General features: G+C 42.2%; 1 protein-coding gene across 2 annotated transcripts in view; it reads right to left on the bottom strand.

Moving 5' to 3' along the window:
* Positions 1 to 15,871, bottom strand: part of TBC1D7 (TBC1 domain family member 7) — a 108,709-nt gene that overhangs the window by 59,927 nt on the left and 32,911 nt on the right. For both annotated transcript variants that reach the window (XM_078687607.1, XM_078687608.1), the window contains exon 5: positions 10,362 to 10,499. In XM_078687607.1, coding sequence (XP_078543733.1) covers positions 10,362 to 10,499 — 138 coding nt within the window. The remainder of the gene's footprint in view (positions 1 to 10,361; positions 10,500 to 15,871) is intronic.

Raw genomic sequence — 15,871 nt, 5'->3', positions numbered from 1 at the left:
TTTTGTTCCAGCAGTTTCTATAGGAAAAGGCCGCCCCTCAGGTGGTCTGCACATCTGGGTAAAGGTGAATTTGAATTGTACTGTTACTACACACAACACTCAGTCCAATGACATCCTGCATATCTCTTTGAAAAGCTCAAATGGGTGCATTGTCCATTTGTTCTGTGTTCACGCAAGAGGGGTACAGGGTGGTTTAATATCACAAACGATCGAGCTGTTAGATGTAAAATTGTCTGAGCTTCCACCTAGGTCTAAAATCCTGCTGGGGGCGATTTTAATTGTACATTTGAACCCCTAGATGATGAGGACGCTTTGGGTTTGAATTCTGAAGATTGGAGACAGGCCATACAACATTTAGTGTTGGCCCCTATTAAGAAGTGGACTGCCAGAGCTATACAGCTGAATACTTTAGCTTTGGAGCATAATTTACGGGCACTAAACGGCCGGACTACTTCTGATCGTAATGGGGCAATGACCTATAACAGGATAAGCTGCCCGTCGCGAATTGATTACATCTTTTTAGATGTTCATTCTTGGGCTAGTTTAAAAGATATGGAAGTCAGGCAATCCTCAGATAGTGATCCTTAGACCTGTCTGCTCTTTGGGTAGTCCCTCCTAATTATTTATTTATGATGTCCCCTTTTTGCCCCTCATAACCTTTTAATCTTTTTTTTCACTGGATTTTTTGTGGAGTTGTCCTAGGGGTTAGGTGTTCTCTTTGCCCTTATAGTCCTTTACCTGAGGCCTAGGTCCATGTCCCTGACTGGAAAGTAAGGGTCACATAAAATGGTGGTCATCAACTGCCATAACTGTCTCCCCTGAGGCCTGACCCATAGAATAGAATAGGGCATTCCAGAACCTTCTGGTCTCTTCTGGACCTCCTAAGGTCAGCCTAAAAAAGGCGGAATGTTGGGCAACCGTTTTGAGATGGTGTGGCATGAAGAGGAGAGTTGGAGGACAGGAGTATAGGCGGCTGAAGGAGGAGACTGGTGCACTGTGGGGATTGATAGACCTGCTGGGTCGCGGTCCCTGTTGTTGTGAAACTATCCCTCATCTTCTGATCTGACCCTGTCAAGACGTGGACTCGGGAAAATCCCTACGGCAGAGGTTTCCGGTGGGATTCCTATGTGGAGTCTGAAGGCGAGGACAGTAAGGCACCGCCAGGTGAGGGTGATCGGGACTGCCCCCTAGATCAGGGCAGGGCCTGAGTGGTAGGGAAGGAAGGAAATCCATGCTCTTGCCAATCACCGGTGTCCGGTTTGACTGAACTCGTGGCTCAGAAGAAGTGTCCCGCCTAAATCCGGCACTTCGGATTAGAGTTTATCAAGAGGTTACTTGCCCCAGAATTGGATCATCTGCCAGCGAGGCGCCGCAGCTCCCTGCCGGGAGTGGTGTCTCGAGCGCTGCGCAGGCCCAGTGTGGTGTAGAGCAGTACCATTAAGGAGGAGCGCCGTCGCGAGGCCGCGCATGCTTGATGCCGGCTTGGGTGGCTCCTGAGGCGCGGAAGTGTCCTGTATGCCGCGCAGGTGCAGAGGAGTGCTGAAAGACCTCTCGGCTTGGTAGAGGAGCGGAGCTGAGTAGGTCGGCGGCCGGGCAGGCCGTGTGAGAGGAACGGGCGAAAAGGGAGGAGCGCCGAAGTTCCAGTGTGCCTACCAAGAGGTCCGATCGCTAACTAAGTAAGCGTCCCGCTTTGGTGAAGCCCCAAAGCTGGACGAATTTCCTTAACACCGGCAGGGTTCTTGGGAAGTGGTGAAGCAGAGACCCTGAAGCTCGAACTAGGCAATGAGGTGAATTCTAGACTTCCTGTCTCCTGACTGGGACAAGACGAGTCTTGATTGTAGTAAAAGAGTCCTGAATTCCCGTTTCATTAACCCTGTAGGGATCCTGCCTGCGTTTAATGCCTGTGTGTTCTCTTATATGACCGGAACAGTTGGGAAAAGGTTACTGGCACTGTCCATGCGGCAGATCCGGCCTATGAGTTAATGTTAGCAGGAATTCATCAACTGACAGAGGGAGTAGGTAATACGTTGATACAGGTTCTCCAGAGTGAAAAGCGAATTGTGGTGATATCTTTAAAGCTAAAGCAGTCATAGTATGAGATAGCCACTGGTATGAGTTAGGTTTAGCCTGCCTGTCTTCAGTTTTCTTCCATTGAACTGTGTGAGGTTTCATAATCAAAGGAATCAACTGTAGAAACTCTGGTTATCACCTTCAAACTGTCTGTTTAAAATGCCTATGTTTTACTGAGGGAACTGAATAGGCTGGTTTCCTCAAACCACTGCCCACTCTTCATTATCTGTGTATAACTGTTAGAAATCTGGTGGGTAAAGTTTAGTGCTGAACTCGTATGTAATTGATAAAGGGAATATGATATGACTTTGAAATGAACTTCGTGGTGGCTAATAGACCCCCGAAGGCGAACCCGTGGTATACAGCAGAATGTAGAGCCAAGAGGAAAGCCATTGGTTCAGCGGTAAAATTAAAGGATCTGATGGCAGTAACATTAGCTAGAAAGGAGTACCGTGGTTCAATTGCCTCAGCAAAGAAAAACTGGGAGGAAGAGCATTGGCAGCAGCTTAAAATTGCTGCCAGCGGGAAGAACTCTACCATTTTCTGGAAATTGATTAACGCGTTAGACCGGAGGGGTGTTGATCCTATTTTAAATCACATTACTGAACAGCAATGGCACGCTCATTTTTTAAAATTGTATTGTGATGTTGCCGATCAAACTCCCCTGCTTCCGCCAGGAGAGTGTAGTAACAGCAACCCCAGTTTGGAGTTGACTGGTAATGAAATGATATTCTCCCAGCAAGAAGTTAAGGCCGCTATTTTAAACTTACTTCCAGGCAAAGCGGCCGGCCCAGATGGTCTGCCCGGTGATCTTTTATTACATGATCCTTTAATCTGGGCAGAGTATATAGCAAGCTTAATGACTCTTATCCAGTTAGGCCACCCCGTCCCGGAATCATGGAAAGGGGCGGAGGTGATTACGATTTTCAAGAAAGGTAACAGAGAGGACCCTGCCAACTACAGACCGATTCGTTTAATTGATACTATTCAAAAAGGTAGTTGGCAGGGTCATTATAAATCGAGTTGAGACATGGCTAACGGATGATATTCTTACCCATTTTCAAGCTGGTTTTAGGCGGAATGTTGGTGCAATGGATCAAGTCTTCCGGTTTTGCGCGGTCTATTGGAAGTCAGTATCAATTACTAAGGGCTGCTTGTATCTGGCTTTCATAGATCTGAAAACCGCGTTCGATGTTATCCCTCGCGCCAAGCTATGGGAGATTTTACAAGCCATGGGGTTTCCTAGTTCCTTGCTGCAACTGGTTATTAAATTGCATGAGGACAACTATGCAAGGATACGATGGGGGCGCCAGGGTCAAATGACAGAGAGGGTACCAGTCAGCAGGGGGGTACGGCAGGGATGCATGATGGCGCGGACATTGTTCTCCCTCTTTATAAATGGGGTGGTGGACCATTTGAGGGAGGACCCGGCAGATGCCCCCGTCCTTGCCGAGGAGAAAACCCCGACACTTCTTTTTGCGGACGACACCCTCCTGATGTCCAAGACCCCTAAGGGCCTCCAAAAATTGCTTGACCGCTTTTCCCTTTTCTGTAATGATCGTGGGTTAACGGTCAATACTTCAAAGACAAAGCTAATGGTCCTATCTCCAAATAGAAAGTTTAGGAAGGTTCATCTTACCTTGTATGGATCCCCTTTAGAGGTGGTGAACGAATTTGACTATCTTGGGGTGAGGCTGTCCAACAACATGAGCTGGGATTCCCATATTTCAAAAATGGTACTAAATCTTAAAAGGGTGTCTGGTGCAATATTAAAAAACCAGCGCCTCTCTATCAGTAGACCGGTCGCCCCTGCTTTGGTAGTCTATGAAGGGAAGGCTTTAGCCTCTGCAGTCTATGGCTCCGAATTATGGGGTGCTGAAAATACTAAGGCACTGGTAACTGCGGAAAATAAGTTTATCAGAGATTTAGTCTCACTTCCAGTTTCTACCCCTTTGCTACCTTTATTTTTTGATATGGGTAAAAAAATCGATCTCGGACAAAGTTCAACTAAGGCCGCTGCTATTCTGGGTGCGCCTTAGAAGAACCCAGGAACTAGCCGGGTACGCCAGAGTGTTGGACGAGTTAATAACCCTAAATGTTTCTCACCAAATAAAGTGGCTTAACAACCTTAAGAAATTAGTAATATCAATAGGCCTGGGGGAGTCCTGGGCGTCACAAGCCCCTCCTACAAAGCAAATTGTAAAAAAATTATATTGGGACTGGGTTGAGGCCAAGATTAATAACAACTCTAATCTGGGGACTTTAACGACGAACTTTCTTATCCACAAACCTTCTATGAAGTTGGAACCTTTTTTGGATTTTATCCAAGTAGCTAGAGATAGAACTTTGTTCTTGAAATTAAGATATGGCACCCTGCCCCTTAAAAAAATTCTTGGAAAGGTGGAAAACCAAGGGGGGGATTGAACTAAAATGCCCAGGTTGCCAATGCCCAGAGGAAAACCTTGGCCATTTTTTATTTGCCTGTTCAGCCGACAAATCCGTTAGGGCTAAATGGTTAAAACCTGTATGCAGGGAGTTGGGTGTAAAAGACCACAGGTCAGCCCTCCGTATTATTTGAACCAATACTGTTTCCATGTATATCATCTGTGGGGTGGCAAAATATCTCGGGGGTGCTTGGATAATACGTTCTAGACTGTTGGGTAACGCATAAAAACTTCTTAATAAGTAAACATTGTTTAAAAACATTGTTTTTATTCTGTTGTTTTTAAATTGCTATTTGTTGTTCTGGATGTAACTGTAGTACTTTGGATGGATTGTTTTTATGTATTTGTATGCTTGTACTTTTATGATAAATATCTATCGAATAAAGTATTACAACAACTAATCCGAAGAGCTAATAGGCTATAAAGTAAATCTGGTATGTCTGAGATTGTAAATCTTTCATTAGACGCAGAGAAAAAGAGGGAGACTTTGATAAGAAATTTCCCATTCAGATGAACTCAGAGACAGATTAAATATTTGGGTATAAACAACCCCCCTAGACAAAAAGATATATTTAAAGCAAATTACCCACTCTTATTGGAGGTGATTAGTAGAGATCTTGGGTGATGGCCAACACTGTTTTTTGTCTTGGACAGATAGGAATAACACAGTTAGGATTAACATTCTCTTGAGGTTTCTTTATCTTGTCCAATCACAACAAACATTAGGATTCTCCAACAAGTACAAATCATATCACCAAATTTCTATTGACTGCTAAAAGACCATTATTTGCGCTGAGGTTATTACAACATACTGAGGCACGTGGGGGAATGGCACTTCCAGACTTTAAAAACTATTAAGAAGCCTCCAAATTCCATTTGATAATGCAATTTTCAAAACCAGAGGTTGATATCCCTTGGGGTCAATGGGCACAACGATTATTGATTGATCCATGTAGTCATAATATGATTGTTGAGAAAACAAAGACTTGCAAATGTGTACCCGAGTACACGAACGGCAACGACCTAAACATTTGGGATAAAGTTGCCTGGAGACCAGGACTAACATCTTTTCCCTGGCCATACATCTGGATATATTCCAACCCGTCTTTTACGGGTAGCTATGGGAGATAAAGAGTTTTGCAGATTGAGAAAGGGCAGCTATCGCATTTTGGCAGACATGTTCCATAAAGAGGAACTAAGGGTCAGAAGTACTAACATTAGGAATACTGATGTCCTAATTGCGATTCTCTCAGAATCACAATTAGGGAATCAGTATTCATAATGTATGAAGCTCTTTTGAGTTTCTTTAACAATTCCTAGTGGGTCGCAAATAGACGTACCTCATGCATATTAGTGAGGTAGGTCGCAATTTGCGAACCATTAGGAATTGCAGCCATCACAGGGATGGCGGCCTGCTGAAGTCAGCAGACCACCATGTCTGTGATTGCTTTTTAATCAAATAATCTTTTTAATTTTTTTTAATGCATCCCGTTTTCCTTGAAGGAAAACCGGATGCATTTAAATAGAAAAAATGAAATGCTGTAATTTCATTTTTTTTAAGAGGAGGAAGTGGTCCGTGCGACTCCTGCCTGCTCTTAAAAAATATTTGTTTTCCATTCTCAAGGGAAATAGGTCTTTTGAAAACCTCTTTCCATTTGCGAATGGGTTACCACCACCTTCAAGGAGTTGGTAAATTATGAATGTTTTGCAACCGTAATTTGGTTTTTAACTGTGATTTTGGCCTTTAAAATAATATACTAGGATGGATTCATATAAAGACACCCAGGAGGACTATAGCAATGAACGGTCCTCATTGTGGTCACTTTTAGCGACTTATGAGGTACTATGAGGGTGTGATAATAGCACACTTTTGGAGGACATCAGTAATTTGTGGCCCTCTTATGAAGTAGAGAATTGTGGGATAATGTTATGGTTTCTGTCACTTCGGCCAGAAAAAATCTTGCATTTAGAACCGCTGGTGCGAGCACAGAATCATTTGTGGTTTTTTTTCCTAATATAAAGACGTTATTTTATGTATAACAAATGAGGGTGCGCAGCTCACAAAGTCCAACAAACCAAAAGTAAGTAGAAAAGTCACTTCTTTATTTGAAATTAATCGTCTTAGAAAACATTCAATTCAAATCATCAGCAAACACGTTTCGCTCCCACATAGGGAGCTTCCTCAGGGCGAAAACAATATTAATTGGCAATGTCCCAGTCACAGCTTATGCCTATCCAATATGCAAGAGCTCATTGTCCAGGAGGGCACCAGTCGCCATACTCAAGACGCATGTAGTATTCACATATGCTCCTGTTTAGGGATACAAGAATATCCAATCCAATCCGCAACCAAGCGCAAGAAATATATTCAATAGTGATCCGATGTGAATATCTGCTGAGATCAGAAGTCCGTAAGCTGTACTCAAACTCGAGTCGCTACAGGATAGGAACACCCAAGTCACTTGAGGATTGTCAAAAGTGTCCGATCAGTATAGCAACGATAAGAGCAGCTCAATTCCGCCAGTATCTGTAGTAATAACCCAATCACTCCAGAGTGGGAAGGCGAAGAAATCCGTAATAGCAATAATAAATAGGGAGAACAGAAAAAGGAGAGTATCTATAGCCGATTCATCGGAGCGTAACTCCCACACGACATCTGTAAATCACTCAAACCATGTGTATTGCAACGTGGCTCAAGAATTGGGATAGCTGTCAGTACAGTTTTCCTCAAACTCCAGAAACACGCAGCATACCGTTCTCCTATGCAACCTTATTTTATGATTGGAGTCATAGTCGGATGTATTTACAGCTTCCTTTTTTTAACCATGCATATTTGGGGTTCTTTACGATATGATCCCTCAAACTTTAGACAACAGCATACATACACTGCTGGTCTGTCTGTTTAGCCGAGTGCACTTTCTGACATTTCGACCAATTTAATTTATTTGACTTTCAGAAACACCACAACTGAGGAAAATGAAATTGGTGTGGTGATTAACATCCGGTGACAATTGGAGGGCTGGTCAGTCCCCAACATTACATCCAGGGATCGGACCTTTGAATTTTAAACATAGGTATGTGGTTTAGGATAGCTTGGACCATTGCGTGGTAGTTTAAGGAACCTTATAAAACCAGGTTGACAGAAATGTACTTCTTTCTTCCAGGATTTTTTTAATGCGTCTCAGCCATCATATTGGTATACCTACCGGAAGTATGCCTTAGAGGTGGGTTTTATTGCCTTTTAATGACAGCGTTTAGGCCTTCTCTATCGTGATTCCCGCTCCTGTGATTTCTTACATTTGATTTTTCTATTCACAGCATAGAAGGACGGTGTATTTATGAATTATCCCCATTATAATCACGTATGATCCTAACTGGCATCAGAACGCTAGGCCTCAAGTACCCATGTGAGCACCAAAATAAAACACAAAAGAGGCAGGCTTCCTCTATTTTTGTTCCATTTGGAACCGCTTACAATATCTGGAAGAATAATGTCAACTAGAGAGTAATACTTATCCATTCCTTTACCCCTAGTTTCATGTTCACAATGACCTGGCTGTTTTATAATCAATAGTGTACCTCACTCAAACTACAATAACAAAAAACTGGTGAGTGTACCAATTTTTCATTTCCATTTGAAATGTGAATGTGAAAGTATGATTGGAAGTGAGTGAATGTCTGGATCTCATTCTTTACTTTGGGCGTTTTTTAAAATTTTCAATCTGATTTATAAACGTTTTAAGAAGAAAAGATTTTCAGGTTATAAATAAACACATTATAGGTTGTTTTTGAAGTGTTAATAATAAAATACTATTTTCATAATTAACCGTGCAAAAAACTTGTATAAAAATACGTATTGATTATTTTAGCTTATGTCTATGATACATCTATGAGACAAAATATTCCTCTTTTTTTTAAAGTAAAAAATATTATGATTTTGTGATATATGTTTTGTTCCTTACACAGGTGACTATTACACACCTAATTAGAGAGATAAAAATTGTTGTTTTCCTGAAGAAAGTGGTTAGTCACTGGTTATTCACCAAAATGCGTCGACGGACCCCTGTTGTGGTTAAATTTGAGGAATGACAAACTGTTTTACAAAAAATAGTTTTCAGATATTTCAAACAGTTGATTCCTTCAAATTAACTAGCATTTGTATGACACATATGTATGTCTTGCTTGTGATGTCTCTCTTTAAATAAGATTTTAATAATATTTGTGAAATGCATTTTTATTACATATTTGGATTGATGATGTTTACTACTGTATAATTGGTTTTACCATATGTTTTATCAAATCAGATTTTGTATAATTGCTTCTTGGGTCCTTTTAAGACGGATAGTGAGAAGTATTTGGTTGTGAAGACAGGGGAGTGTGACTTGTTTGATTGTTAATTACTCCAAGAAATTTCTTCTTATTGATCCAATTCAGTACAGCCAGATGAGGGCTCAATAACAATTTATCTTTCTGAACGGTTTGCTCCACTTTCCTATAATTTTCTTAAGATGCTTGTCAAACAGCTTTTCAGAAAAAAAATACTTCAGCCACAGCAACTAGCCTTGCTGTACTTTAATGAGTAGAAGAAGATTTGGCTTTGGCTTGAAATACCTTCCTGGATACCAGAGTGCCAGAACTTTCAAGAAAAGATGAAGTAAAACCACTTCCATCATAGGAAGTAGCAGACCAGGGACCTACACATTCGTGTATACCAAAGCAACAAAAAGTCTCAGGAGGGACTGAGCAAGAAACATATCTAGTCTGAAAAGTGCTTCAAAGATTTGGAGTCTCAAATCCACGGACTCACCCACTATTGTTTTTATTATTTCCTGACCACATACAGTCTCCAAAGTTGGAGGCTTCAGAACTGCTTCATTAGTAGAAAGATGTCAACATAAACCATTGCCTTAGGGTAACTAACTGCTGTAACCATATTTATGTCGCTCATGCTAACTGTGCTTAAAGGAAATGCCTGTGCTTGTCACTTAGAGCCTCTCTTTCACAAGTTGACTCTCAAGATGAGAAAGTGTTGATTAGCTTGCTCAGCGGAAGAACGTTTACATTCTTGTTACAACTGAAGGTCGTCTCCTGATCTCATTTCGCAGCATCTGTGTTCTCACTTTGTATCACAAAATGATGTGGTTACCATTGCCAGTCTTTTTGTAATGTACTATATATTGGTTTCTTGCCTTTGCTTAGAGGCTCACACTATATTTCAGTTGCTGGTGTACCCCATTGTCTAAAAATTCTCAAATTCACAGATAGTTTCTTCTGTTAATAAAACGTTTACAGCTACAGTTGGCGTGAGCACAGAGGTTTTTTTTACACCAATCTGAGAAGCTGATGTTGAATACTACACTGCATCCACTAACAAGTCTAATTTGGCTTGGTTTAGAACTATCACACTACTTTTTCTGCTTAGTGACTTCTTTCCGAGACCATGAGAGTGAAAACCACCAACTAATGAACAATACCAGAAACTGTACTAAATATATACTAGTCATGAGGCTAAGGCACATGTCAAGTCCTCGAATACACAACCACCCTCCAGGTCTCTGTAACCTCAGCAGCACAACCTCAACTAAAGTGAGGTCCTGGAATTAGATGGGTTGAGTGTTGTGAATGGAATATTCACAGGGCTAAGGGTATAGCAATTTCTACATACGGTGAAAATACTCATAGCCAGTCCCACCATTGACAACATGACGACCCTTTGTAGTCTAAATCTGACATACAGGGCAGATACAAAGTTTTATTTCAGCAGTGCTTTACTGTCAGCAAAATACACAGCATAAGACATTGTCTGCATAATTCATTCCAACACAATAAATGCCCAAAGGTGCTCACCAGCTGTGGCAGAGAATCTTTATACTTTGTGTTTAGTAGGTTTACAAAACTTCGGACAAGCCAATAGCAGTCCACATCATCATCGACCATCTCCTCCATAGACTTGGCGATGTCCAGAAACTGCTCATCTTTTGGATCCTGAAACATCAACACTGTTCATCAACACATTTGAGCAGTCTGAAACACTATTCATAAAAGCTACATTCAATAGCGTGCAGCTTTCCAAATATGAGCTTTGGGACAGATAATGAAGAACACAGTCTATCTCAGGTTCAAATTTGGCTACAAGTAAATGAAAGGGATGTATGCCATGACACTGCTTCCATTGCAGTGATGACCACTAGACCGACTATGGGCCGAAGCTCAACTTGCCATTGTGTTGACTGGGCAGATATAGTATTCTAAGCCAAAGGCAATACAATTTGGGCTCGAGTGCCAAGTTGAGAGAAAGGTCTTGACTGATCTACTAATCAATCAATGTAATGGAGTTGAGATAACACAGACGCACAATTCTGGGGCCCGTTTTGTGTAGGATATGCAAGTTCACCCTGTGCCAATCAAGTTCCTGCTTTGTGACCTCCCTAAGGTGTTCAGGGCTTATGGGGACACAGTTGCACTGATTAGGTCCTTAAGTGAACTTATGTTTTGACAATTATTCAATTTGTGTTTTTTCTGTTAGGAGGAATAAAAATTTTACACAAAAATAATTACAGAATCATAGGAATTTTACATGTCAGCAAGCAATGTGACAACATTCTAAATACAAGTATAAGTGGTACCGCACATATATGTTCACATAAGTCACTAGATAAAAGAAAGGTAGAACTGCAAAGGTGTCAAGTTTATTCAGTGTTGTAGCGGTCATTGGCGCAGCTGCCCGGGCCCAAGTAGTGTAAGGGACCTGTTATACTTATAGTGTCATTTCCTACACAACAATGGGACTGGGGTCAGTTTTCCTTGTAGGCATTGTGGCGCGGGGCATCCTTGCTAAACCACGAAGTGTACTTTACAAAAAGAAAGTAACTGTTATATTCCACGTTAGATATTGCTGCAGTTCAAGATTTCCCTGATGCTGTGACTTAGGTGGACCTACCCGTGTGGTATTATTTTTCTGGCAACAAATGTGATAATGCAGGTTGGTGTATTGGTCACTGTTGTATTCTATGTATGACAAATATGTGTGACAAAAGTAGTAGGAAATGTAAAGTCAATCTCAGACCACTTAGCCACATGCAGGCACCTAAAAGACATTTCCACACAAGTACAAAAACACTGGATGAGTTACTTGATACCTAGTGAGGCAAAAAGACGCAGCCCTGAAACAATCTGCAGTAGATCCCAGTCACCACCCGACTGGACCATCTGCCAGCAACTCTCTTTAGGCTACAAAACAACATGGAACATAGCAAAAAAGAACCGATATGAGATGCAGTTTTAATGAATTTCATCACAGAATATTAATGTATCTACAGGAACTTAACCAAGCACTGTACCAACTTTGGGCCTGATCTAGATCTTGGTAGACCGGTTACTCCATCCCAACGGTGATGGATATTCCGTCTTCCGAAACATAAATCCCATAGGATATAATGGGATTCATATTTTTCCATCAAGGTTGCGAAGGAGTAACCCATCCGCCGAGTTCAAAATCAGGCCCTTTATCTTCTACGCTCTAAATAAAATCACATTAGTCAGTGCAAACGGTTTGTCATCAACCAATTCACCACCTGGCACTCTAGCTACTGAGTCAAAGCAACAGGCACTGCAGCTTCAGTTTATCCCAGAACAACCTCAGGACATCACCAATATCTTAGCCCATTCAGATAAACTGGCCTTACTCTACACACTGGTAATGCTACGTTTTTAAAGAGTGATATATCAGCACTTGTCAACTTCTCAAAACTCATACGCACTCTAATTCAGATATTATTAGGCTCCTCCCATTAGTTCATGAAAGCAGCCCGGTCAACCTGTCCAATTATAGCCTCTTTTATATCAGCAAGAAAACCTGCAACCAACTATCTGGATACCAGGAGACCAGTAAACTGCTAAGTGATTTTTAATCCAAATTTCAAACTGCCAGGGGAACAGACATTGCACTGTTCAACACATGAACAGCTTATGCGGAAGGACAAGAATAGATTCTGTATTACTGAACACACCTCTGTTGCATTTAATACCGCTGTCATGGTCTGATTTATTTCTATTGCAATCAGTGTGATATATGCAGGGTAAATTGGGTTCATTGTGTCTGCAGAGTTCTGAACTCTTGCTTAGCCTCCGTAAAATCCACATAATCCACTGACTGTATGTATGTATATCACACATCATATAAATCAACATGTAAAAGATAAACTGTGTCAGAAATAGCAAAGCAATACAGAGGAGCAGGCTGTTGCTCAACAGTGATAATACAAAGACACTGCTCAGGGGTACCACAGATTAAACAAGGGTCAATCTGGCTGAAATACACAACTGCCAATGAAGAGTGCACAAAATGCAAGCATTGGATGGATGCGCACGCAGGTAACTCAGTGGCTTGGGATGCAGATTGAACAGTGTGAGTGCTAAGATAGAACCCTGATATACCCCACAAGGCATCAAAAAAAAAAGAGGCTGAAGAATGGCATTCAAACTTTGCCAATTCAGATCAACTGCTTAGAAAAGAGGAGAACAAGCTCAGGACAGAACCACACAAGTATATGCACTGTGCCGGGATAGAGATTAATCGAACATGATCAACTTTGTCAAGTCACTATGAGACAGAGAAGGCAAGAGTTACCTGCATCCAATAGCCATTAAACATTCCCAAGATATTTAGTTTGTCCATCTCGATGCTACAGCCACATCTGAAGACAAAATGATGCTCTATAAGGAAGTGCTCACTTTGAATGTAAGCCAAGTGGCAGTTAGACACCTGTCTTGATAGTTTTGCCAAGCTAGGTAAAGGCACAGATCGATAGTTTGGAAGAATACCGAGGTAAATGTTAGATTTCTTCAGAATGATATTGATGTTACCACATTTCAGCAGATCACTTAAAACTCCCTGGCAGAGTGATCCTAGGATCACATTACACCATGCTGAAGCAAAAAGATGAACACTGCCTTTGAGAATGTCCATTGGTAAAAAGTCACAGCGATAGCTGGTAGGATTGAGGCATCTAATGATCAGAATACGTTCCTCAAGGGGTGAAATAGCATTTTTTTTTAGAGTAACCTTACCACTGCTTTTCACATACATACAATAAACTACAAGACATGCAATCAGTTCTCTCTCCCTGGAAACTCTCCAGCAAAATCACACCGTGCTTGCCATATTTAACTGAAGGCTGAATTAAAACAACTCCTTCACAACAGGGCTGCAGACAAAATGATCATGTCAAGAACCAGAAAGACCAGGCTCATGCCCCTGGCTCATTTTGTGCTGCCATAAGCATGGTAACTGCAAACACAACAATGATGGACAGAATGTGGATCAATGTCACACATTCACCCCAGTCCAAAGATCTGGGCCCAAATCCATCGTTTTTCCACTCCACACCACCCTGGGTTAGACAATGGCGATATGCAAATCAGCGCTGACCCTGTGCCCCATGGGAACAGTCCAGTCCGAACTACATTCTGTCCATCAACTGTGTTTTTTGCAATTTTCGCCCCGAGTGGGCTGGGTTTGCTCAGACGTGAGTCCCAGGCTCTCCACACCACTGGAGTCAAGCTATCCAGGCTGATGAAGGCTGATAGCCAGAAACCGGTCCTTGGATGCTTGATTCCGGTCTGGGAAAGACATGGCTTGGTAGTTCGGACTGGACTGTTCCCATGAGGCACAGGGTCAGAGCTGATTTGCATATAGCCAGTGTCTAACCCAGGGTGGTGTGGAGTGCAAAAAAACGATGGATTTAGGCCCAGATCCTTGTACTGGGGTGAATGTATGACATTGTTCTACATTCTGTCCATCAACTGTGTTTTTTGCAATTTTCGCCCCGAGTGGGCTGGGTATGCTCAGACGTGAGTCCCAGGCTCTCCACACCACTGGAGTCAAGCTATCCAGGCTGATGAAGGCTGATAGCCAGAAACCGGTCCTTGGATGCTTGATTCCGGTCTGGGAAAGACATGGCTTGGTAGTTCGGACTGGACTGTTCCCATGAGGCACAGGGTCAGAGCTGATTTGCATATAGCCAGTGTCTAACCCAGGGTGGTGTGGAGTGCAAAAAAACGATGGATTTAGGCCCAGATCCTTGTACTGGGGTGAATGTATGACATTGTTCTACATTCTGTCCATCAACTGTGTTTTTTGCAATTTTCGCCCCGAGTGGGCTGGGTATGCTCAGACGTGAGTCCCAGGCTCTCCACACCACTGGAGTCAAGCTATCCAGGCTGATGAAGGCTGATAGCCAGAAACCGGTCCTTGGATGCTTGATTCCGTACTGGGAAAGACATGGCTTGGTAGTTCGGACTGGACTGTTCCCATGAGGCACAGGGTCAGAGCTGATTTGCATATAGCCAGTGTCTACCCCAGGGTGGTGTGGAGTGCAAAAAACGATGGATTTAGGCCCAGATCCTTGTACTGGGGTGAATGTATGACATTGTTCTACATTCTGTCCATCAACTGTGTTTTTTGCAATTTTCGCCCGAGTGGGCTGGGTATGCTCAGACGTGAGTCCCAGGCTCTCCACACCACTGGAGTCAAGCTATCCAGGCTGATGAAGGCTGATAGCCAGAAACCGGTCCTTGGATGCTTGATTCCGGTCTGGGAAAGACATGGCTTGGTAGTTCGGACTGGACTGTTCCCATGAGGCACAGGGTCAGAGCTGATTTGCATATAGCCAGTGTCTAACCCAGGGTGGTGTGGAGTGCAAAAAAACGATGGATTTAGGCCCAGATCCTTGTACGGGGGTGAATGTATGACATTGTTCTACATTCTGTCCATCAACTGTGTTTTTTGCCATAAGCATGACATCACATCACCTTTAAATAATCTACATTGGCCTACGGTGAAAAAGAGCTCAATTAAATACAGTGAGTCAAACGAATTAGCTTTAAATCTTGAATGAACAGTGAAAAATTAAAATAAATATGATATAGGAGAAAAGTAAGTGAGAAACGTATACAGCAGGAAAGGCGAGAAGTGAAAACACAAAATAGAATTCTAATTTTACCACAAACATATTGTGGTATGAAGAAGAACAGACACTTGGAGGAATACGTGAGTAAAGGGGAGAGGGTTAGGGGGGGTCTTCTCATTTTGTAAGAAACATAATGGGGATGCAACAAGAGGTAGATGGGGAAGAAAACCACCACTAAACACAAACTCTGAAAGCCAACCAGGTATTTAAGGTTAACACCCCATAACCTACTGGGCTAATAACTAGTCAGTAAGAAAGGTGTGGTGTACTGGTGTAACGTTCCTTTATGTACAAGGTTTGATGCTCTGGACTTCTTTCCTTGACTTGAACACCACCAACTCAAATTTAGAAGAGGATGAACGCCTTGCTTCCTCTGCTCCACTTAGG

The sequence above is a fragment of the Lissotriton helveticus genome, chromosome 4_1, assembly GCF_964261635.1.
Source record: "Lissotriton helveticus chromosome 4_1, aLisHel1.1, whole genome shotgun sequence".
In the NCBI taxonomy this organism is placed as follows: domain Eukaryota; kingdom Metazoa; phylum Chordata; class Amphibia; order Caudata; family Salamandridae; genus Lissotriton; species Lissotriton helveticus.
The sequence above is the reverse complement of the archived record's forward strand: the minus strand, read 5'-3'. Positions and strand labels throughout refer to the sequence as shown.